This window comes from Ursus arctos, unplaced genomic scaffold, assembly GCF_023065955.2.
Source record: "Ursus arctos isolate Adak ecotype North America unplaced genomic scaffold, UrsArc2.0 scaffold_32, whole genome shotgun sequence".
Lineage (NCBI taxonomy): Eukaryota > Metazoa > Chordata > Mammalia > Carnivora > Ursidae > Ursus > Ursus arctos.
The window spans coordinates 9,262,348-9,282,404 of NW_026623008.1; the positions used below are offsets into that span (position 1 = coordinate 9,262,348).

Sequence of the window (20,057 nt, forward strand, 5' to 3'; positions counted from 1 at the left end):
CCCATGTACACCATCTCCACCATGATGTCCCTCACCTGTCCCATGTGCACCGTCTCCACCATGATGTCCCCCACCTGTCCTGTCTGCACCATCTCCTCCAGGAAGCCACCTCCACCATTTCTACCACCACCATCACTGCCACCTCAGTCATCAACACCAGGTATTTGCTAGTGGTAAGGAGACGCATCTGTGTCTAGTTACTATCGAAGATCTAGTTAAAGAGAACATTCTGGCAAGTGTCTCTGTGTAAGGAAGTCTAAGACTGGCCCCGTGAGTCTGGTACCTCCTGGACTCATGGTGCTCAACGCTCCATGCTCCATGGAGTACTCAGAGACCCCTACCGTGGCTCTCTCCCTGGACCTGTCCTCAGGAGTTCTCATTGCCTCAAGTAAATCTCCAACAGTGGACCCCCTGGCCAGGTGGAAAATGTGATGTGTTGAGTGTGCTGGGGGTGAGGAGGGGTGTGCATGGGAAGTGAGCCCCTTCTGACCACACTGTTGAGATGACATTCGATAAGGAAGTAGTATTTACTGAAGCTCCTACGATTGACCAGGGACTATGATGAGGACTTTACCATTATCAACTCGCTTGATCCTCCTTAACAGAGCTTTAAAGATTTTATCATTTATTTATTTATTTATTTATTTATTTATTTATTTATTTATTTAATCTGGGTGGGGGGAGCAGAAGGAGAGGGGACAGAATCTCAAGCAGACTCTCTACTGAGCCAGGAGCCCACTGTGGGGCTTGATCTCACACCCCTGAGATCGTGACCTGAGCCGAAATCAAGAGTTGGACGTTGAACCAACCAGAGCCACCCAGGCGTACCAGAATGTCCTTCTTTTTAAAGCTGACTCACATTCCACTGTCTGGATAGACCATGTTTTGCTTCTCTATTCATCAGTGGACCCTTGGGTTGCTTTGGGCTGTTGTGAATAATACTGCCACGGATATGGGTGTGAGGCGTTTTTTAGACGCAGAGACCGGGGCTCAGAGAAGCTGCATGACTTGCCCAACGTCAGCCAGCTCGTCTGTGAGGCTGTGGCTGCAAAGACAGACCTGGCTGTCACCGAAGCCCATCCTCCCTCCAGACACCGTGGCACCCTCAGTACGGCGTGGGCTCGCAGCGTGGTCATTTGTGGAACTTCGCCGGGCCGCTTTCCAGGGAACAACTTCATCCCAGTTGTGAGACGGGCCCTCGTGTCCCCCTGTGTCTGCTCAGTGGTGCCACCGTCCCTCTCTCCTCTGGACCCCGTCCGTCTTTCCCCTCAGCATGTGAGGCCTGCCTCTCTCGGAGTCCCTGGTGGCTGCCCCGATCTTCAACGCTTCTGACAGTCACCCAGGACAGCTGCCCGTGAGCGCTGGCGGTCCCTCTCAGTGCCTAACGTTCTCTCTACGCCTCAAACGTCTCTGAAACCAACACAGCAAATGTCAATTTCCTGGGAAGTCAGGAATCAGGTTGGGTTTCTGTTACATTTATGATGCTTTCGGCAGCGGGGGGGAGGGGATATGAGTAGACCTGGGGTCCCAGAAGCAGACCCTTCCCCAGGCAGTTTTCAGTAGATCCCAGCGCTGTGGCAGCCGCTGTCACTGGGGCCAGAGTTGTGGGCTGTTTGGACGTGACCACAGGGTCAGGGGTTGGAGGGAGGGCAGGGGCCGTCATTAGAAGCCATCTGTGCAGGCAGAGAGGCCCTTACCTTTATCGGAGCCTCTACTTTCACAGGTGGGGAAACGGGGGGAGCCGGGAAAGGCCAAAGAAACGAAAACACCTCGATTTCGGCCTGCAAGACCCGTTTTGGACTTCTGACCTACAGAACTAGAAGATCATAGATCTGCGTGATCTTCAGGCCCTAATTTTGTGGTAATTCTGTTAGAGGAAACTAACACAGCCCCCAGGATCACACAGGAGTCAGAGGCAGAGCCCTGCCTGGGAGCAGACCCTTGGTCCCAAGCACCCGCAGCACGACACTGAGACATATCGGAGGCTCAGCGTGAGCTTCTGGAACTGGGTCCTTGGGAAGGTGACATGGGTGTTGATTTAGTAATAATAATAATAACAGCTGGTGTTTACTATGGGCTGTCTGCGTGCCAGGCGCTGTGCTGAGCTACGAATATTCTTGTCTCTATTTTACATGTGACAACTGAAGCCCAGAGAGGTTAAGTGATCTGCTCAGGCTCACACAGCTAGTAAATAGAAGAGTGGGATTCAAATGGTGGGGGCTCTAAATGCAAAGCCTGAGTGCTCAGCCACTGTGCCACATCTCCATCTGGTGACTGATGAACAGTATGAGGGCACACCTGCAGCCCGGAACTTGGGGGGGGGGCGGGCGCTGGGCTAGACCTTTGTCTGCTTTTCACTAGTTTGCTGTGTGACTTTGGACAAGTCACTCGATCTCTCTGAGCCATGGTTTCCTACCTGAAAATGAAGAGGGATAAACTAGATCACCCTAGAAGCTAAGCTTGAGTTTTCTGGAGTGTTCCCTCCAAGAAAGCAGAGTTTGGGTCCAGATCACGGCCACGTCCTTCACACTTCAGCTAACCTTGCTTTCACACATGTTTAGTCTGCTCTGGTTTCTGCGAAGACATTCAGGGCATCTTTGGATTCAGGCCAGGTTCCGAATCTGGAAAGCTCACTAAGTTTGGCTCTGAGCCCAAAGCAGAGGCTCTGGACCCGCGAGGGTGGGCTTGCCACTAAGGCGCCCTGGTTTCTGATGTGAGATTTGTGAAGCTGCACAGGGGCTCGTGACTAAGATCTTAGAACCAGTCTCTCGGGGTCACACCTTCCCTCTGGCTGGTGACCCCGACCAAGTTGCATTAGCCTCTCTGTGCCTTGGCTTTCTCACCCGTCCAATGGGGTGATGCTGGCTGGAAACGTCCTCCTTGGACGATACTAACAGGCCTGGAGCTATGCCGTCCCCTGCGGTAGCCCCTGGCCCGGTGCTGACAAGTTCATATGTGTCCAGTCTGGACTGAGTTGTGCTGTAAGTGTCAAACGCACCCCAGACGTTGAAGACTTGGTATGCAAACAGGATGGGAAGAGAGCTCATGAATGACAAGTACAACATTCTGGATCTGCTGGATTCAATAAGATATTAAAATTCATTTCACCTGTTGATTTGCAGCTCGCTTTGTCTTTCCACTGGGTGGGGCTGCCCTGGGGGGCTTAGCTCAGGGCCTGGAACACAGCCAGACCCTCAGTGAACGAGCCTGCTCGAGGCAGGGAGCAGGGACAATCCCCGATCAAATAAGTAAGAGCCTGATTTGTACCTCTGTGCTCATCCCTCCTTAATCGGACGCAGTGGAGCAATTTGCTTTGACATCATAAAATCTGACGGCTGGACCATTTTGGAGGCTACCGAACCCCAGCTCCTGGGGGTTTGCGGGCCATCCTTGGCGTTCCTTGGCCTGTGAACGCATCACCTTGACCTCTGCCTTCTCCCAGTCGGCCTGTGTCCCAACTGCCCTGTTTTATAAGGACATCCGTCATGGTTTAGGGCCTGCCCTCGTGCCCGTATTCTACTAATCACAGCTGCCGTGATCTCTGTATTAATCATGTTTTTGACTTTCTGTGTTTTATTTAGCTTTGACATCTTGGGGCCTTGCCACCTGAGGAGGGACTGCCCCTCCCAGGGTCTGCCGCTTCCTAGACACAGTAATCAGCCAGCTTGAAAGTGCACCTTTGCCAGGCCATCTGACCGGTCCCAGTCCACCCCCACCCCCACCTTTTTTTGTCAGACTTGCAGTCTGGAACGCTCTCTCCTGCCCTGAATGGCGCCAGGGACCGGACACTAGGGGACACCGCCTCCCCCCCCACAGCTTGCCCAAATTATTCAAACTAGCCAACCCCAAGCCTGCCCTGCCTGTCTACCCTGCCCCTGCCTCCTGCAAAAACCACAATAAAGATTCTTGCCTGCACTTTGCCATCAGTCCCTCTGCCCCTGACCATCCCCGGCGCCTCCCTGCATGGCCCTGCATGGTGTCCACGCTTCCTGTTTCTAGAGATCTGTGAGTGGTTTTTCTTTTTCTTTTTTTTAAGATTTTATTTACTTGTTTGTCAGACAGAGAGAGAGAGCACACACAACAGGGGGAGTGGCAGGCAGAGGGAGAAGCAGGCTCCCCGCTGAATAAGGAGCTCGATACAGGACTCGATCCCAGGACCCTGGGACCATGACTTGAGTTGAAGGCAGACACTTAACTAATTGAGCCACTCAGACATCCCAAGATCTGTGAGTGTTAAACTTCTCCCTTCGTACAGTCATTTCTGTGTCTGATGTCTTCATGCCTGATTAAAAGAAATCCTGGCCACATTTAAAACACCCCTCTCTCCAAATAAGGTCAGAATCTGAAGTACTGGGGGTTGGGACCTCCACATATGATTCTGGGGAGACATAATTTAACCCATAGCATCCCCCTCCCATCATTTTTTGCTCAAGAATCTGCAAGAGCTCCTCAAGTCAGGGTCCCCACAGGTGACCTTGGCTCCCCCAAGCCCACCCAAACCCGGTTATTTGAAGGGAGTCTAACAAAGGGGCTATTTACAAAGGTGTGGACCAGTCTTTAGAAGTCGACAAGGGTCAGTGCAGTCCCCGGAGCTCTGCAGTGGGGAGGGGCGGCCTTCCCTGAGGGTATAAGGGGAGGGGGCAGGTATCCAACCTGGAGAAGAAGAAAGACAGAGCTGCGGCTAACAGGTGGGTGTGTGCACCTGATTGTCACAGGTTGTCTTAAAATGAAGGTAAGGTCGGGGAGGGGAACGTCATACTTAGCCACTGTACCAACACTGAAAAGCACATGGAAGAAAAGAAAGAAGTGGAGAACTATGCCATTCTGGAAAAGGCCAACCCTAGAGACAGCAAAATGGTTAGTGTTTCCCGAGAGGGGTTCTGGAAGGAGGAGAGAGGAATAAACAGGTGGGGCACAAGACATTTTTAGGACAGTAAAGTTACCTGCGTGATACCATGATGGTGGGTACACCACCATCCATCTGTCCAAACCCATCTGCACATCACAAAGAGGGGGCCTGGCGTACACTGCGGGCTTTAGTCAGTAATACCGTAATCCTACGAGCCTTGGTTCTGCGATTGTAACGCACGGCCGCACTAATGCAAGGTGTCCGTAAGAGGGGAACTGAGGGGGAGGGGGTATATGGGACACTCTCTGTACTGTCTCCTTAATTTTCCAGAAACCTAAAACTGCTTTAAAATATAGTCTATTATTTTTTTAAATAAAATACCCCGTTTAGCCAAGGAAAATCATCAGTGGCACCTGGCTGCCCACCCTTTCCAGCCCTTTTTCTATGGGACTCGGTTCTTTCTCCTGGCCTCCCGGGGGGGGGGGCTCCCCACAAGCTTCCCCAGCCTCCCCGCCCCTGCACTGGCTGGGAGCCTCCTTCCTCTCCTCACCACCTCCTCCCTGTGCTCGCTGCTCCTGTCCCCACCAATGAACATTAAGGCCGAGGTTGTCCCATCATATAGCAGTTCCTGTGACCCGGAATGTCCACCCTTTCTCCCGTGTCCCATCGAGGGGGTACAGAGAGTGTTGGCTGCCCATCGCTGCTCTGTGGTTCTTGTCACGTGACTGTCCAGGGGTCTGAAGACCTATAAACCACTGCTTTGTAATTTTATGGGTTGACGATGGTCCTTTTCTTGCAAGTGCTCCCTATTTGCCTCCAAAGTTCCTTTATGTCAGTATTTCCCTGATCACCAGGGGGTGACAGGCCAAGAAACCAAAGCCCAGAAAAGTCAGTGAGCTGCCCAAGTCAAAGAGGTGGCAGCAGTCAGGATATCCTGACCCGAAGCAACCAGCCCTCAACGTGACCACGGGCAGCTTCCATTTCTGATGCAGATAATCACGTACAATGGTTATGTTTAAAACAGATATCATCCCATTGGTGTCTTGTGAAAAAGCAAGGCTCTTCTAATAACTGTGCGGGGGGTCTTTTCTTGACATGAAGAGGCAGAAGAAGGGAACATACTCTTGCATTCCCTTATTTGAAAGACAGCTGCTGGGGGTAGGACCTGTGCCAAGGGGTCCCACCCCAGAGGCTCTTGCTAGGAGCTGGGGGCTTCGGACTCTCGCATCCCATGACCTGGAGGAGGATGGCTCAGGAGGGTGCAGAATCAGCCAAAATCAGAGCTAGAAGGAGCTTTCATCACCATTTAGCCCAGGGGCCAAAAATTGGAAGCCGGAAGGAGGAACACAGTCGCCGATACACTTTAGGGAGCTTGGCCAGTGCGGTGCTCTAAGCTGTTTTTCATGTGTGTGTGCTCTTGGTTCTGCTCCCGTCCCCGCTTCTTCAACGACTCCCACCTATTGCCCCAAGGGGCATCTGAGGTGATCTAGGGCAACTGAAGGAGGGACGAGACTCGTAGGTCGCACTGCTAGCTATGGACGGAGCTGGGACCAGGACCCCGATTCCTGCCTCTTTGGTTTGGGTTCACATCTGAGAATCTTCCCTTTAATCCCAAGAGGCCTGCGTTCCCTCGAGGTCCTGACCCGTGCCCTTGGCACTTATCCCATAACTAGCCCAGAGGATGGGGGAGATGGGGCACCAGGGGCTCCTTGATCAGCAGCCTCCTTGATCAGCCAGGCTCCTCTCTTGAGTGGAGCAGCGTGCTTTGCCACGTGGGTGAGAACGTAGAGAAAGTCCATCAGCATGTGGAGAGGAGAATAAAGAAGCATGAGAGGCAGAGAGGAGAGCACAAGAGAGCCTCCGTGCTCCCTGGGGCCTCCCAGGAGGCCTCAGCCGCAGTACTCCCTGGGGCCCAAGGGTTCAGGACCTAGGCTTCCTGGAGACACCCCATGTCCTTACCAGAAACCCTCCTGTTGGCTTACACCAGATGAAGTTGGTTTCTGGTTCTGCGGGGTGAACTGAGATCTGCGGCCTTGGTGACCCGAACTCTGTCCACCAGCCACTCACCGTGCACCTTGCAGGAAGAGAATTCGAGCGCACCAGCCACCCCAGGACTCCCAGATGCCACCCCTTCATCTTGCCAGCAGAAAGGCAGGCACAGCTGACTCCCTAACTCCACAGTGGAGAGCCTGAGGCTCAGGGGGCTGTGGGGGGATCACACAGATCTGGAAGAGGAACCCAGAGAAACTTCCTGCCAGGCCTCCGCCTCTGCTGAAAGATGTTCTGGGTATCTTTCACTGACTACAGCTGGAGAGGGGTATGTGCTGAGGACAAAAGCCGAGACTAATGATCTTGGCCTGTGCCCCAGTGGCCTCTGGGACGGAGGCCTTGGCGGTGTGCATTCGTCAGCTCACACGTGCTCACAGCCCCCCCCCCCCAGCCACTTCCACAGGGGGCGTGGCCCCAGGTGCTGGGGACACGGCAGAGAGCAGGCTGATCTCGGAAGCTTGTGTTTCTGCAGGGACACAGATATCTTGTGGACAAGGAAATGGGCCCTCAGTGAGTGCTATGACATAAACTCCACCCAGAGGAGTTGGGGGTGGTGTGGGACTGCCCAGGCAGGGTGGTCAGGGAAGGGCTCTCGGAGGTGGGGACGTCTGACTGGGGGCCTGATGGTGACAAAGACACAGCCACTTAAGGAGGAAATGTCCTAGCAGGAGAGGGAGCCATAAATTCAGAGGTCCTGGCTGGACACTGGCACTTGGCATGTTCCAGGGACAGATGGGGTCTGTGTGGCTGGAGGGGGCGTGGTGGACAGGGATGGACGAGGAGGTAGGGGACAGCTTGTGGGACATGAGAGGGAGCTGGCTTCTTCTAAATGCAGTGGAAGATCAGAAGATTTCCAAACATGCCTTATACTGTACCAGCCTCTGGGGACTGAAGGATAAAAAAGACATACTCTGTGTCCTTCGAACAGGCCAGACTGACCCGGGAACCGGCCGTGTCATGCCGTGGTCATAGAGATAGTACACGGTCCAATGAGGTCACAAAGGAAAGGCTCCCCACCCGGCCTCGGGGGCCCAGAGTGTTGGAGGCTGGAAGGCTAAGTAGGAACCAGAGAGGTAAAGAAGTAAAGGTGGGGATGGGGAGGGAGGGCGGGAGGGAAGACTCCGGGCACCTGTAACAGCTGGGGCAGAGCCTGAGGGCAGGAGCCCAGGACCGCAGTCCTGCACCCGGGACAGACATGTATCCCGCAAATGTGCCCAATCCAGGTACTCACAACCACCCACGGACGTACGCAGGGCTCCTCTGGTGCCGTCATCAACCCTGCCAGCCCAGAGGTGACAAGGCCTGCCCAGCCCTTTCTTCCAAAGCACACGGAATATCGCACGATTCTGGGAGAGCGGAATCGGGGACGGCGACTGGCGGCAAGGCCTCCCGCTCCAGGTCTGCGAGTCAGCTGGCGACCAGCCAGCTTCAGCTAACAGTGACATGGGCCTCTCCAAAACAGACCCCGGGCTGTGTCCCCCGGGGCTGCCCTAGACAGGCAGCAAGGTACGTCCACTGGCCCACGTCGCCCAGCAATGAGGCTGCCCTTTGAGTGAACTGGCAGAATGGCACAACCAATGTGACATTTTCAAAGAGATCAGTGTTTGGGACAGAGTCGCAGGCCTCGGCCGGGCCCCCCTGGGAGCCGACAAGACGGGGCGAGGTTGCCTTAGGTTACGTTTGCGGCTCACTCGCCCCTGGAATTCCAGACCCTGGGGCCACAAAAGCCGACGCCCGGCCCGGACACCACTGATGCTGGGAAAGGTGACGCCCGGCAACTCCACTCTAACTAAGAGATGAGTTAAACACGCACTAGCTTGTGCACAGGGGACAGGTTCAGACCTGTCAAAGGCAGGAGGGAGGACACTTGCAAGAGGGGTTGAGACCGCAGTCCACCTCTGTCAGGAACGTGATCTTCTCAGGCTCAGAAACACACCCACAACATCCACCGGCCGGTCAGATCAAAGCAATGAGATGCATTGTTTTGCCTCCCAAACAGAAAACATGTTTCCAAACAATAACACACCGCCCTGGGAAAGAGCTGGCCAGACAGGTCTTCCCCGTTTGCCAATAGCGCCAGCTGCCCGGGGTGCAATTAGGCAAACACGTTTCCAGACGTTTAAAATAACCACTGACTCTCACCCCGCACGTCTACTTCAAAGAATTCACTCGGAAGAAATAAAATACCAAGAGGCACCCCCAGCTTTATGTGTATGGGACGTCTGGTTCAGCATTGTTTATGTGCAAAAAATAAAGGGCAACAACCCGCATTTCTAACAACAGGAGGTGGGTACAACGAATAGATCCATAAAATGAGGTATTACGTGGCCGTGAAAGGTTACATTTTCAAAGAACTGTAATAGCAAGAAATTCTCACAGCTCAGAAAGAGGAAAAAGAAAACAAAACAGCAGTAAGAAGGTCTACAGTACCACAGCGATTTGTTTAAAAATGTGTATACACATGAGAATAAAACCGAATAAAATACAGCAAAACCTTAATAGTGGTGGGATTGTGGGTGGTTTCTGTTTCCTTCACGATACTTCTCTACATTTCCCACATATACAAGGAGCCTGTTATTTTCTAATGGGGAAATAAAACTGCTTTGGTTTCTAAAGATAAAGAAATAGAGTCACCTTGGAGTCACCTGGGAGAAAGGACCCGTGTTATCTCCAGCAAGAACCAGCTTTTGTCCCTTTGGCCGAAATACTGTTTATGTTGTCGTTATGACAAGACGTCCCCACTCATCTGACTAAGCCAGACCCTCATCGTGTCTGGCATGAGAAAAGGAAGTGAGGCTACTGGCAAGTGGGGGGCAGCTCCCCCAGCGAGTGGTTAGTCGGGCCTGGAAGGAGGGGCATGGAACTCATCCAGGACCTTGCTGCCAGGACACCCCTTCCTAGAGAGGGGGCTCGGGAACCCGCAGGGGCTGAGCCCCCAAATGCTTGGATGCTCCAGGCATTCTGGCGGACCTTCTCTAAGAGGCTGTCCTCTAAGGAGCCAGGGTAAAAGACCCAAAGCATGACCTGTGGCCCCTGGTCGTCCCCCGCACCCCCCGCCAGCCCTTCCATCACCATAGCTACATGTGTCGCGGTCTTGGGATGCAAGATGAGCTCAGATCTCTTCGCTGGTACTGTGGGCTGTGCCCTGCAGGCCACGTGGGTCGTGGTTAGAGAGGGAGGGGAAAGAAGGTGCCTGGACAATTGGGCCTCCCACTCTGGCACCTGCATATGCCTCTCCTGTGACGCACTCTCGGGTGTGGTGTGGTCTTGTCACCTGGGCCGTCTGCTCATTCCGTGCACCTCCAAAGCCTAGCACAGACGCAGCCCTCTGCCTGCCGCTATGGTTTCTCAAACCCAGGAGCCTTTCCTTCTTGTAGCTCCTGGAGAGACGCTGAGGGCAGGGGAGGTGTCCCGTGAGCCCAGAGTCCCGAGTGGTCTGGGTGCCCTGCCCCCACTCTGCTGCGCAGAGACACGGCCCCCGAGATTCCAGCAGAGGGGTCCCTAGAGGGACCTGGCCTCCCCGGGGCCTCAACTTTCCAATCCTTAATATGAGGACAATATTCCCTTCCCTTGAAACCATAACATTTTTAGAGTTAGAAGGACCCTTAAAATCCTCAGCTACTGAACCAAGACAAGACCTTGGGTTTCTAGAGATGTACCAAAAGGCCCTCCCACCTCCAGGCAGTTCTCAGTCTTCAGTGTGTACTGCAAGCCCCTGGGCCGGGGGGCGGGGGGGGGGGGGGGCTTGGGGGGGTGTTAAAAATGCAGACCCTGGGCCTTACCACCCAGGCACCCATTCACTGGGCCTAGGGGCATAAGAATCTGCATTTCAACCAAGCTCCCTGTGTGTCTTGGTTCCCTCTTCACCCCCCTGGGCTGCTATAAGGAGACCAGGTGCTAGGCCAGAAGGGAAAAGCTTTAAAGCTCAGGGGTGTTACCCTGCTGCTCCCCCTACCCTCTCCCTCTCTACCCACGTCTCACCTGAGTGATTTCCAAGGACCCTCGCTTCCAAATCTGGAGTCCTTTCTACTTAAAGAGGGATGGTCACTGTCCCAAACTGCTTGGGATCCACTATCTCACTGGGCAGCCACCAGCCCAGGTGCAGGATCTGGGGTCCGCCGGCTGCGACCCAGGGCAATCAGACTGGGAGGAGGCAGTGTTGGGGAGAGCCTCACCCTCCCTCCTGATCTGTGCCCATCAAAAAGAATTAGGTGAAGGGTCAGACACCCGTGAGTGCAAACTCATCTCAGCCACTGGCTACATGTCTACATGACCTTGTGCAAACCACTTCACTTCTTTGCACCTTGTTGGATAAGCGGTGGGTTAAGTTAAAGGGGATGGCACCTGTAAACTACAAAGTGACACACACCACAAGGTCCGGAAACCAGGTAAAATACAGGATGACACATTTATGTTGAATTTCAGAAAACAGCAACTAATATTGTGTGTAAGTATATCCCAAATATTGCATGGGACGTACTTATACTAAAATAGGATTCATTGTTTATCTGAAATTCAGAGTTAACTAGGCATCCTGGGGGGTTTCCTTGTTTGTTTTCTTATTTTAGGTTTGTCTGCTTTGTTTTGTTGCTAAGTTGGCTGCTGGGCATTCCAGCAAGCATCCCCTCGCCCTCTTCCTTCAGCCCCAGCACTAGACGGGCAGATCCTCCTGAGTCCCCAGACCCAGCCCTGCCTAACCCCCAAAGGAGCCTGGGTGGAGGGGATCTGTGACCTCCAAGGCGTGTCTTCCTCCCCACCGTGGTGTGCTCGGTGATGGAGTGCTCCCATCAGCACGGTGACTGCACAGGAGGCTCGCCTGGCAGATGAGGGCATTTTTGTAACTGTCAGAGCCATTCAAGGTCACTTGCTCTGCTCCGTTCTGCTTCTCTGGGGGAGGAGGGGACCGGGAAGCGAGGACAAGGCAATGAGGACAGGATCCTTTTGCTCCTGCATTTGAATCCCCTCTCCTGGGAGAGGCAGGGCACTTGCCTAGAAAACCCTGGAGCCTGGGTCCCATGGAACCCGATTTTCCTTGGCAGGAAGTGGGCGGCCACATCATGAGGGAAGGGGGATGGGGCTGGAAGCCTTGAGGTCCCGTGTGGCGCCCAGCTGTTGTTAACCCTCTGTGCCATCACCTCTCTGGGCCTTCCAATTAAAACAGGATAGTAACAACAACACTAACACTTAGATAGTGCTGCTGGGTGTCAGACACTGTTAGTCTAAGAGCTTCATAAATAATACCTTTTTAATCCTCCCCATAACCCTAGGAGGTGGACGCTAGCATCACCTCCATTTCACTGATGAGGAAACGAGGGTGCCGAAGGGTCACACAGCTAGCAAGAGGTCGAGGCAGGATTTGAACTGAGCCTGGGCCCACAGCCACTTTGCCCAGCGCCTCTGTGAAGGTAGAAGGAGCACAAGGCAGGGGGAGGCGGGAAGGGACGACAGGCATCTAGGAGGCCCCTAGGCTGTGCTAAGCATCACTGTCCTCCCAACAGAGCTGATCCCATCAAACCTCACCGCAAACAAGGTGTGGGATGCTGTTACAGCGTCCCGAAGTCAGAGACAGGGAAACTGAGGAAATCAGAACTCAGCTCTCTCACATCGAGGCCTGTGCTCGTCCCCTCGCCACCCACCCTGCTCTGGTTCACGGTTCTCCCGACACGGCTCTGTCCACACGCGTGGCAGCCTGCCATGAGACCACGGCGGCTCTTGGCCCATCCCTTCCCCCACCCTCCGTGAGGTGCCGGGAGCTCTCATGCTCCCTTCTTGCTGCCTCCATCTCTCCCCCTGAACCAGACCAACCCTCAACCAGGGCCTAGACACTGTTCCTTGCTCTGAGCCTGTCCATCCTTTCCCCCGGCCACACATCCCCACCCGGTGTCCCTTCCCTCCCCTATATTGCAGGCGGTAAGAGGAATAGCGTCTCACAGTCTCAGTGCTGTCTGTGTTCATCCACCTTAGCTGGCTTTGATCCTGGCAGCCACCCGGTCAGAGGGACCACCTGGCATTACCCGGGTCCTAATTTCACACAGAAGGAAGATGGGGCTCAAAAAACTTAAGGGACCTGGCCAGACTCACCCAGTCTTTCCGCCAGGACTCAAACTTCTGTCCTCGGATGCTACAACCAGGGCTGTGTAGGGACCTCAGAGGTCAACCAAAGCACTTGAGAGATAAGGAGTCTGAAACCCAGATAGGACACGTGGCCCGTTCAAGGTCACTGCCATCCGTCCGTGGCAGAACTGAGACTGAAATCTACAGCTTCCAACCCTATAATACCTTGCTTGAGTGTGATAACACATGGAACTAGTTATACTAACTCAACTAACAACGGAGGTTAATGATGCCAACTCCACCAAAAAGCAAAGGCAGGAGCGATCCGAACCGAGGCCCACCCCCATTCCACAATGAGGTTTCTATCTGGACATTCCTGTCGCCAAGACAGTCTTCTGGCGGGGTGGGTCAGGAGAGTCAGGCAGGTGAAGGAAGGCAGGTCGGATCTGTTTAGGACTTGCTCCCCGTGGTAGAGCCAGCCTGGGCTGAAACTGCCAGTTCAGGGGCCTGTGTCTGCTGGGGAGTGATGGCCCCGATGCTTGGGGTTCCTGCTTAGTAAAGTATGGAGAGGAGAAGGGATCACAAGAATTCAGGGCATAGATGAGCAACATTCTCAAAATGTCAGGAAGTGGGGAAAAGATATATTACTTTTTACATGTGCCCTACAGCTCTGGATTCTATTCTGTCAAACCCTCGGGGGCGAGGTGGGAGGCAGAGCCTGGCTGTGCAAGGTCACTGCTGGGACTGAGGCTCACATGCCTACCAGTGGAAGACTCAGTGTACCCACGGAGGGTACGGACATTCTGCCTGCTCCCCATCCTGGGGCTCTCATCTCTGTGGATGCTGGGGTCCCCTCTTCTCAGCTCTGCCTCTGCTTCCCTCTGCTGGCCTTTGCACGGCCCCTTAATGTCTGTGCCCTCTGTGTTTCCATCTGACAAAGGGATCTGTACGTCCATCCATGTCACCACTGGAAAAGTACACCAGGAAAGCAAAGGGTGCACCAGGCTGCTAAGGTTTTTGTGCTCATCTTTTCACATCTGGGCTGAAAAACCACAGAACTGCACATCTTTACTGCATCACTGGCTTTTAGCAGCTGCCAACATTCCTCACCAGAAATACTTCTTGTCCCTCTTGGACAGAAGAGCAAACCTGGGGGCTGAGAAACAGACCTGCTCAGGCTCTGGAAGCTGCTGGAGAGCCCCTAGAATTAGCTGGATCTTTCGATGTTCAGCGCATTGACAGCACTCAGCTCCTTCCCACACTCGAGGGTGGGAGGGGCCCATAAATAACCTGCACCCACCAGTCCTATGACCCAAAGCCAGGTGACTTGATCTCAGACATGGGTATCAGAGAAATGGGAGGTCCCTAACTTGGGAAAGTGAGTTGTTGGAGAAACAGGTGGAAAACTTGGCATCAGGGCCCAGAGAATTCCAGATGTGACTCTCCCCACCCACTTTCCTCAGCGGACTCCCAGGCAAAGTTCAGGCTGGGAATCTGCCAGGGTGATGCCTGGGCGACTCTCCTGGGGCACCCGAGCCCCGTCTTGCAGGCTGGACCCAAGCGCCCTCGCCCCCCCCCCCCCAACCCCGCATCCCGAAGCTCCCTGCTGCCTCCCTCTCACCCCCAGCCTGGTGTGCAGCCCAGCTTGACGGCAGGCTCACCTTTGGGCAGCTTGGACGCGTTCTCCTGGATCCAGGAGAAGAGGTGGGCAAAGTCGCAGTCGCAGAGCCAGGGGTTCCCGTCCAGGCGCAGGGTGCGCAGCGCGGGCAGCGCGGCCAGGGTGGCCACGTTGAGGCTGCGCAGGTTGTTGTCGTTGAGCTCCAGCACCTGCAGCGACTCCAGGGTCTCGAAGGCGTCCTCATGCACGCCCGCCAGGTTGTTGTTGGCCAGGCTCAGCTTGACCAGCCTCCCGGCCGAGCGGAAGGCGCCGGCGCCCAGCTGGGTCAGGTTGTTGTAGCTGAGGTCCAGGAAGGCCAGCTTGGCCGAGCCGCTGAACGTGCCCTCCTCCAGGGAGCGCAGCGAGTTATTCCTGAAGTCCAGATATACCAGGTCGCCGTAGAAAATGAAGAAGTCCTCGGGGATGTGCTGGATGCGGTTGCCGGCCACCAGCAGCTTGCGCACGTCCAGGGGGAAAGGGTCGGGCACGCTGGGCAGCCCGCGGTCGCGGCAGTCCACGGTGTGCGGGTCGGTGCAGGCGCAGCCTGCGGGGCACGCGCGCCCGGGCCGGAGCAGCAGCAGCAGGAGGAGGCTGCAGAGCCCGAGCGCGGCGGCGCCGCCGGCAGGGGTGCGGGAGACTGCGCGGGGGCGCATGGCCGGGGCGGGGGCACCCGCGCGAGCCGCGGCGACGCGGACTTGGCTCTCCGGGAGAGCCCTGGCGCGGGGCGGCGCGCGGGGTCCCGGCGGCCGCGGCGGGGAGGGCGTGCGCCCGGGCGCGCGGGGACGCACCGAGCGCGACGCGGACGGACTCGGGGAGTCCTGGGCGGCAGGAACCGAGAGGGGAGAGTGGGGGAGGGAGGGGCGAGGACTCGCGAAGGACTTACCCGGACAGGAAATTAACCCGCTGGAAAATCCCAGGGAGAGGCGGGGAGCGATAGAGGTGGCCGAGTGGCCGTCGCCAAAGAGGCCCCACCCGGGCAGCTTTTTTCTGAGACCGGGTAATAAGACCTGTCGCGCGGACTTGGCCAGGAGCGCTCGACGACTAAGTTCGGCTACCTAGCGCCCCCCACCCCGGCGATTTCCAGACGGCGTGTTGGGGGCAGGTGCCCCGCACCCCGGCGCCCGCCCGATGCCAAAGGGCGCTCCCCGTGCACCAGCCCCATTGCCAAAGGGAACGCGACCTGGGTCCCTCTGGCTCTGCGCCCGAGGCAATCCCGGCGGGCTCTAGGGGGCCACTCTAGGAGCTGCTGACCTAGGGTTGGGCGGGGCTTCTAAGTGGCTCGTTTTTTTTTTTTTTTCCTCTCCTCACTCCGCCCACCCGCACTTGACCCATCTCAGGGAGGCACCGGGGGTCAAGTGAGGCGGACAGCTGCCTGCCCCCCGCCCCCCCGCTGTGGCCTAAAGGAAGCCAAGGCCAGTCAGCACTTTCCATGCTGGCCCGGAGCGTGTCAGGAACCGGAATCCCCCCTGGCACGATTAGACTTGGCTGCTGGTCTACCACAGGCCCAAGGGAGAGGCACTGTCGCCTGGAGGCAGAGGCCTGGCTCCCCAGTGGTGTGGCCTCAGTTCCAGTGCCTCCACCTCTCTGGACCCCCTGTGTCCCATCTGTAGAATGTGAAAGGGTAATAAACATGATACTGGCAGATTTCCCTCCTTGGGGAAACTTCCCCTCAGCCAAACTCCCCCTCCCACCCAGCTTCTTTCAGAAATGGTTGAGAGGTCCCCACAGAGCCACCATGAGATTGTCCTGCTGCTGGGCTATTTCGGTCCAAATACTCTGGAATTGATAAGCTCCCAGTGAGCCAAAATAACCCAGGGAACAGCTGTTGGGCAACAGGCCACCAGAGACCCTGTCCCGGTCCCTGGCCCCTTTACAGACTGGTGGAGGCTTAGATTCTAAAGCCATAAGAGCTAAGCCCCAGCCTTTTTCCGAAGGTACATGCAGTCTTGATGCCTTCCGATGGATCAAAAACCTGAGCCTCTGGGACAGAGTCAACAGCTCAACGGATGACAAGTGTTTGCAGAAGAGCGGTGTGGGTGAAGGGGGGTTGGTTACAGAGTTCCAGGCAACAGCTCTTGGGGTCCTGCAGCTCTTTCCCTGCTTATGCTCCAAGCCACGATGCCAGACCTCCGGAATCCTCCGTCCGTGTCCCTACTTTCCCAGGCTCCCCCACTTGCCTTTATCATCCCCAGGTGCAGGGGTTCAGCCCCCGCTCTGGCATCATCCCCTTGAAGAAGCACATGTAGGGCCGGGAGGGGGGGAGCGGGAATAATCTAAATCCTCCTAGAGTGGGTGAGAGTACCCCAGGCTGCATAAATGATGTATTACTGCAGCGTCAAAGCACAAGCAGGTGGCAGAATAAACAGGTCCCCCTATTGCAACTCTCCAGGAACGCCCTGAACCCATCTGTGACATCCTCCACCTTTCCAGTCTCAGGCTGGGTTCTTGCTGCTCACTCCAGTATGCAGGAGAGCCCGTTTATCACTGGTTTGCGCCCTCAGCATCATTGCTTCGGGACATCTGTGTTTGGTTAGGCTCCCATCTCATATGCGCGTACCCATGCGCCTGTGTGTCTCAGTGTGCACCAGCCCTTCCTGCCAAGGAGTCTGGTTGGCTGTGGCCCTGGCCTGGGAGTCAGGCTCCTGGACCTGGTCCTGGCGCCACCGCTAGTCACAGAAACTTTCACAGGCCACCTGATCTCTCTGGGAAAGCACTTCTTAGCCTGGGGTCCTTGGGCCCCTTGGTGATGAACTCTTTTCAGAATTCAACAAAATCTGGTGAAAACCCAACCTTTACCTGCGAGGAGGCCACCCAGAGTAAATGTGGTGGACTTGATGGTAGCCCTAGTTCTTCTGAGCTGAGCAGAAGCTTGCACTCACGGATGACTTTGAGTAATGAAAACAGAGATGCATTTCTACGTAATAAATGCGGAGTCTTTGGGAAGGGCTATCAAAATGGGGGTGCTTGGTGGTAAAATAATGAAAGGGGTTCCTGCTAATGAAAATGTGGAGAAATACCATTCCTGGCCTGGATTTTTCTCATCTTGCAACTTGGGAGAAAATACCGGCTCTCTCCTCTTCCACAGACTATGTAAGGCCCATGTGGAGAAATACTGGTAGGAAACATGATCTTAAGAGTATTTAGAGAAACACTGCATATAAAAGTGGCCGTAAGTCTTGCTACTGTAGGAACTCCTTGTTTCTTGCTTTCAGTGTCCCCCAAAGTCCCTTGAATCTAAATCTCAGCATTTTTCATTAATATCAGCAGGAGAAGACTCGGTTGGGGTTCATGGGGAGCAGGGAGGGGCCCCCGATGTTCCAGGACTCCTATCCCTTGGGAAAATGAAAACTTCGCCACCTCTGATTTTCCCCAGGCAAGGAAAACATAGCTCTGACCTCAGCAAGGTCACACCATGAGTCAGTGATAGCTGCTGGAAATAGAACTCAGGCATCCTGACTCCCCAGCTGCTCCACTCACCCTGCTCTCCCCCACACCCCCCCCCCAGGAAGGGGGTCTCTTACAGCAGGATGGGAAAATGTTGCAGGTGACAGGGACAGACCTTCAGAGACTGTTTGTCAGCACCTTCTTTGTGATTCCCATTCAAGAGGCTCAGAACCTGGTGTGGCAAATACCCAGGGTATTCTGATGTTTTCAAAACCCAGTGTCACACCTTCCCCAACTCGCCAAGCAGAGCTCCGCACGCCTCCTGTGCTCCCAGGCTAAAGCTCTGTAGCCCTTCCTGTCTTGTTTCATCAGTGGCCTATATCCCTGAGAAGTTGGATCTTGGGAAGCTATGTGGACAGTGGCCCCCAGGAAATCCCCTATGTGGGGCCTGCTCCCTAAACACAGAAGCAATCCTTAGTCATGAGGTTTTTCTCCCTTTGGTTAGCAGACTGACCTCTAAATTAGCCCAAATCCTAGGTCCTACATTGTAAACAAGATGATGCCGGTATGGTATGTGCAGAAGTCCGCATTGGGGAGCAGATGCTCGGTTTGAGTGATGAGCGTGGCTGGTGTTTGGTGATGTCATTTGGGTTACTGGTGTGTATTGCCTCTGATGAGCCCCTGGCTGACCTGGGCAGGAGGCAGGAGGACACCCCAAGGGCCCCAGGAAAGGAGACACATTCTGGCCCTTTGCCTGGGACAGCCGGACTCCATGGAACCAGCTCTCTGCTCCATGGACACTGCTGTGACTGTGTCCCCCCAATTAACGGGCCAACTCCAAGCTCCTCTGTGTTCTCACCCATGGCCCTTTCTCACGACCACCACCACCACCAGGGGGCATTATCTGCTGCCCGCACTGGTGAGAGCCAAACCCAACTCCATCTCTCCTAACCACTAGGTCTAGGGGTGACAAGAGCTCTGTCTGGCAAGCCTGGACCCACTTAGAAGAAAAGCTCCTGCCCCTAGTTTCATCCTTGGAACCAGAATTCGAATCTTCAACCAGCCTAAATGAGAGGCAGTGAGGTGGCGGTGGTTAGGAATGTGGGTTTGGAGTCAGACAGACCCGGATCAAATCCTGGCTTTCCTGTTCATGGGCTCTGTCACCTTGGGTAGGTTGCTTAACTTCTTGAAGCCTCAGTTTTCCCATCTGTGAAATGGAATAATCCTAGTGCCCTGGGTTATGAGGATTAAATGAGGAATCTATCAAGTGCTTAGCAGCGAGACTATCACAGCAAATGGCAGCCACATAATTATCTACTTCTCTATCTTTCACCCAGGGAGGTGGTATTCTTCAGGTAAAGTATTTAAGTGCTTGTTTATCTGTAACTTATTTGTTCGGAATGCCCTTAAATTCTGGAGTCAGTTTTCAGAAGTCTCCCTTCCCTGAACCATATTCCCCACTCCAGCTGAGAGACGGACAGACACGTAGACGCGCACACACGCATGCACACACGGGTGCACAACTTCACTCTCTCCAGCTCGGGCTGATTTTGAGCACGGTTATAGGTGAGTGGTTCCCCAACCACATCCCCAGTTCACTGGCTTGCTTGGCCTGAGCGTGGGCAGACTAAGAAGACTGAGGACGTGGGGTCAGTCCCTCAGCCCAGCACAAGGGAACATCTGTTCTCTCCTCTCGGCCAGCGCTCCTAATGCAGGCTAGCCATCCAGCAACTGTGTGACCTTGGGAAGAGCCAGAGGACGATGGGGATAGTGCCACCCCGTCTTTCCCAGGAGGAGAAAAATGCAGAGCACATGTTCCCTGAGTCAAAGGCACCCTCATGCCATGATGTCACAGCTAACTCAGAGGAGTCATCCCCAGGTCCTCTTCACTTGTCCCCATCCCCTCCTATCCATTGGCAAGGCATCCTTGACTGTCCTTCTCTGCCTCTCCACTGTTACCTCCTTAGTCCAAACCAGCATCATCTTGTACAGATGTCCCCACCGGCCTTCCTGCTTTCGCTCTTGCCCAACGCCCGCCCACACTCCCAGTACTCAAGAAAGCTG

General features: G+C 54.9%; 1 protein-coding gene across 1 annotated transcript in view; it reads right to left on the bottom strand.

Annotated features, from left to right (window-relative positions):
* LRRC38 (leucine rich repeat containing 38) overlaps positions 1–15,262 on the bottom strand; it is a 31,712-nt gene extending 16,450 nt beyond the window's left edge. The window contains exon 1 of the mRNA XM_026519804.4: positions 14,614–15,262. Coding sequence (XP_026375589.2) covers positions 14,614–15,262 — 649 coding nt within the window. The remainder of the gene's footprint in view (positions 1–14,613) is intronic.
* Positions 15,263–20,057: the final 4,795 nt, after the last annotated feature.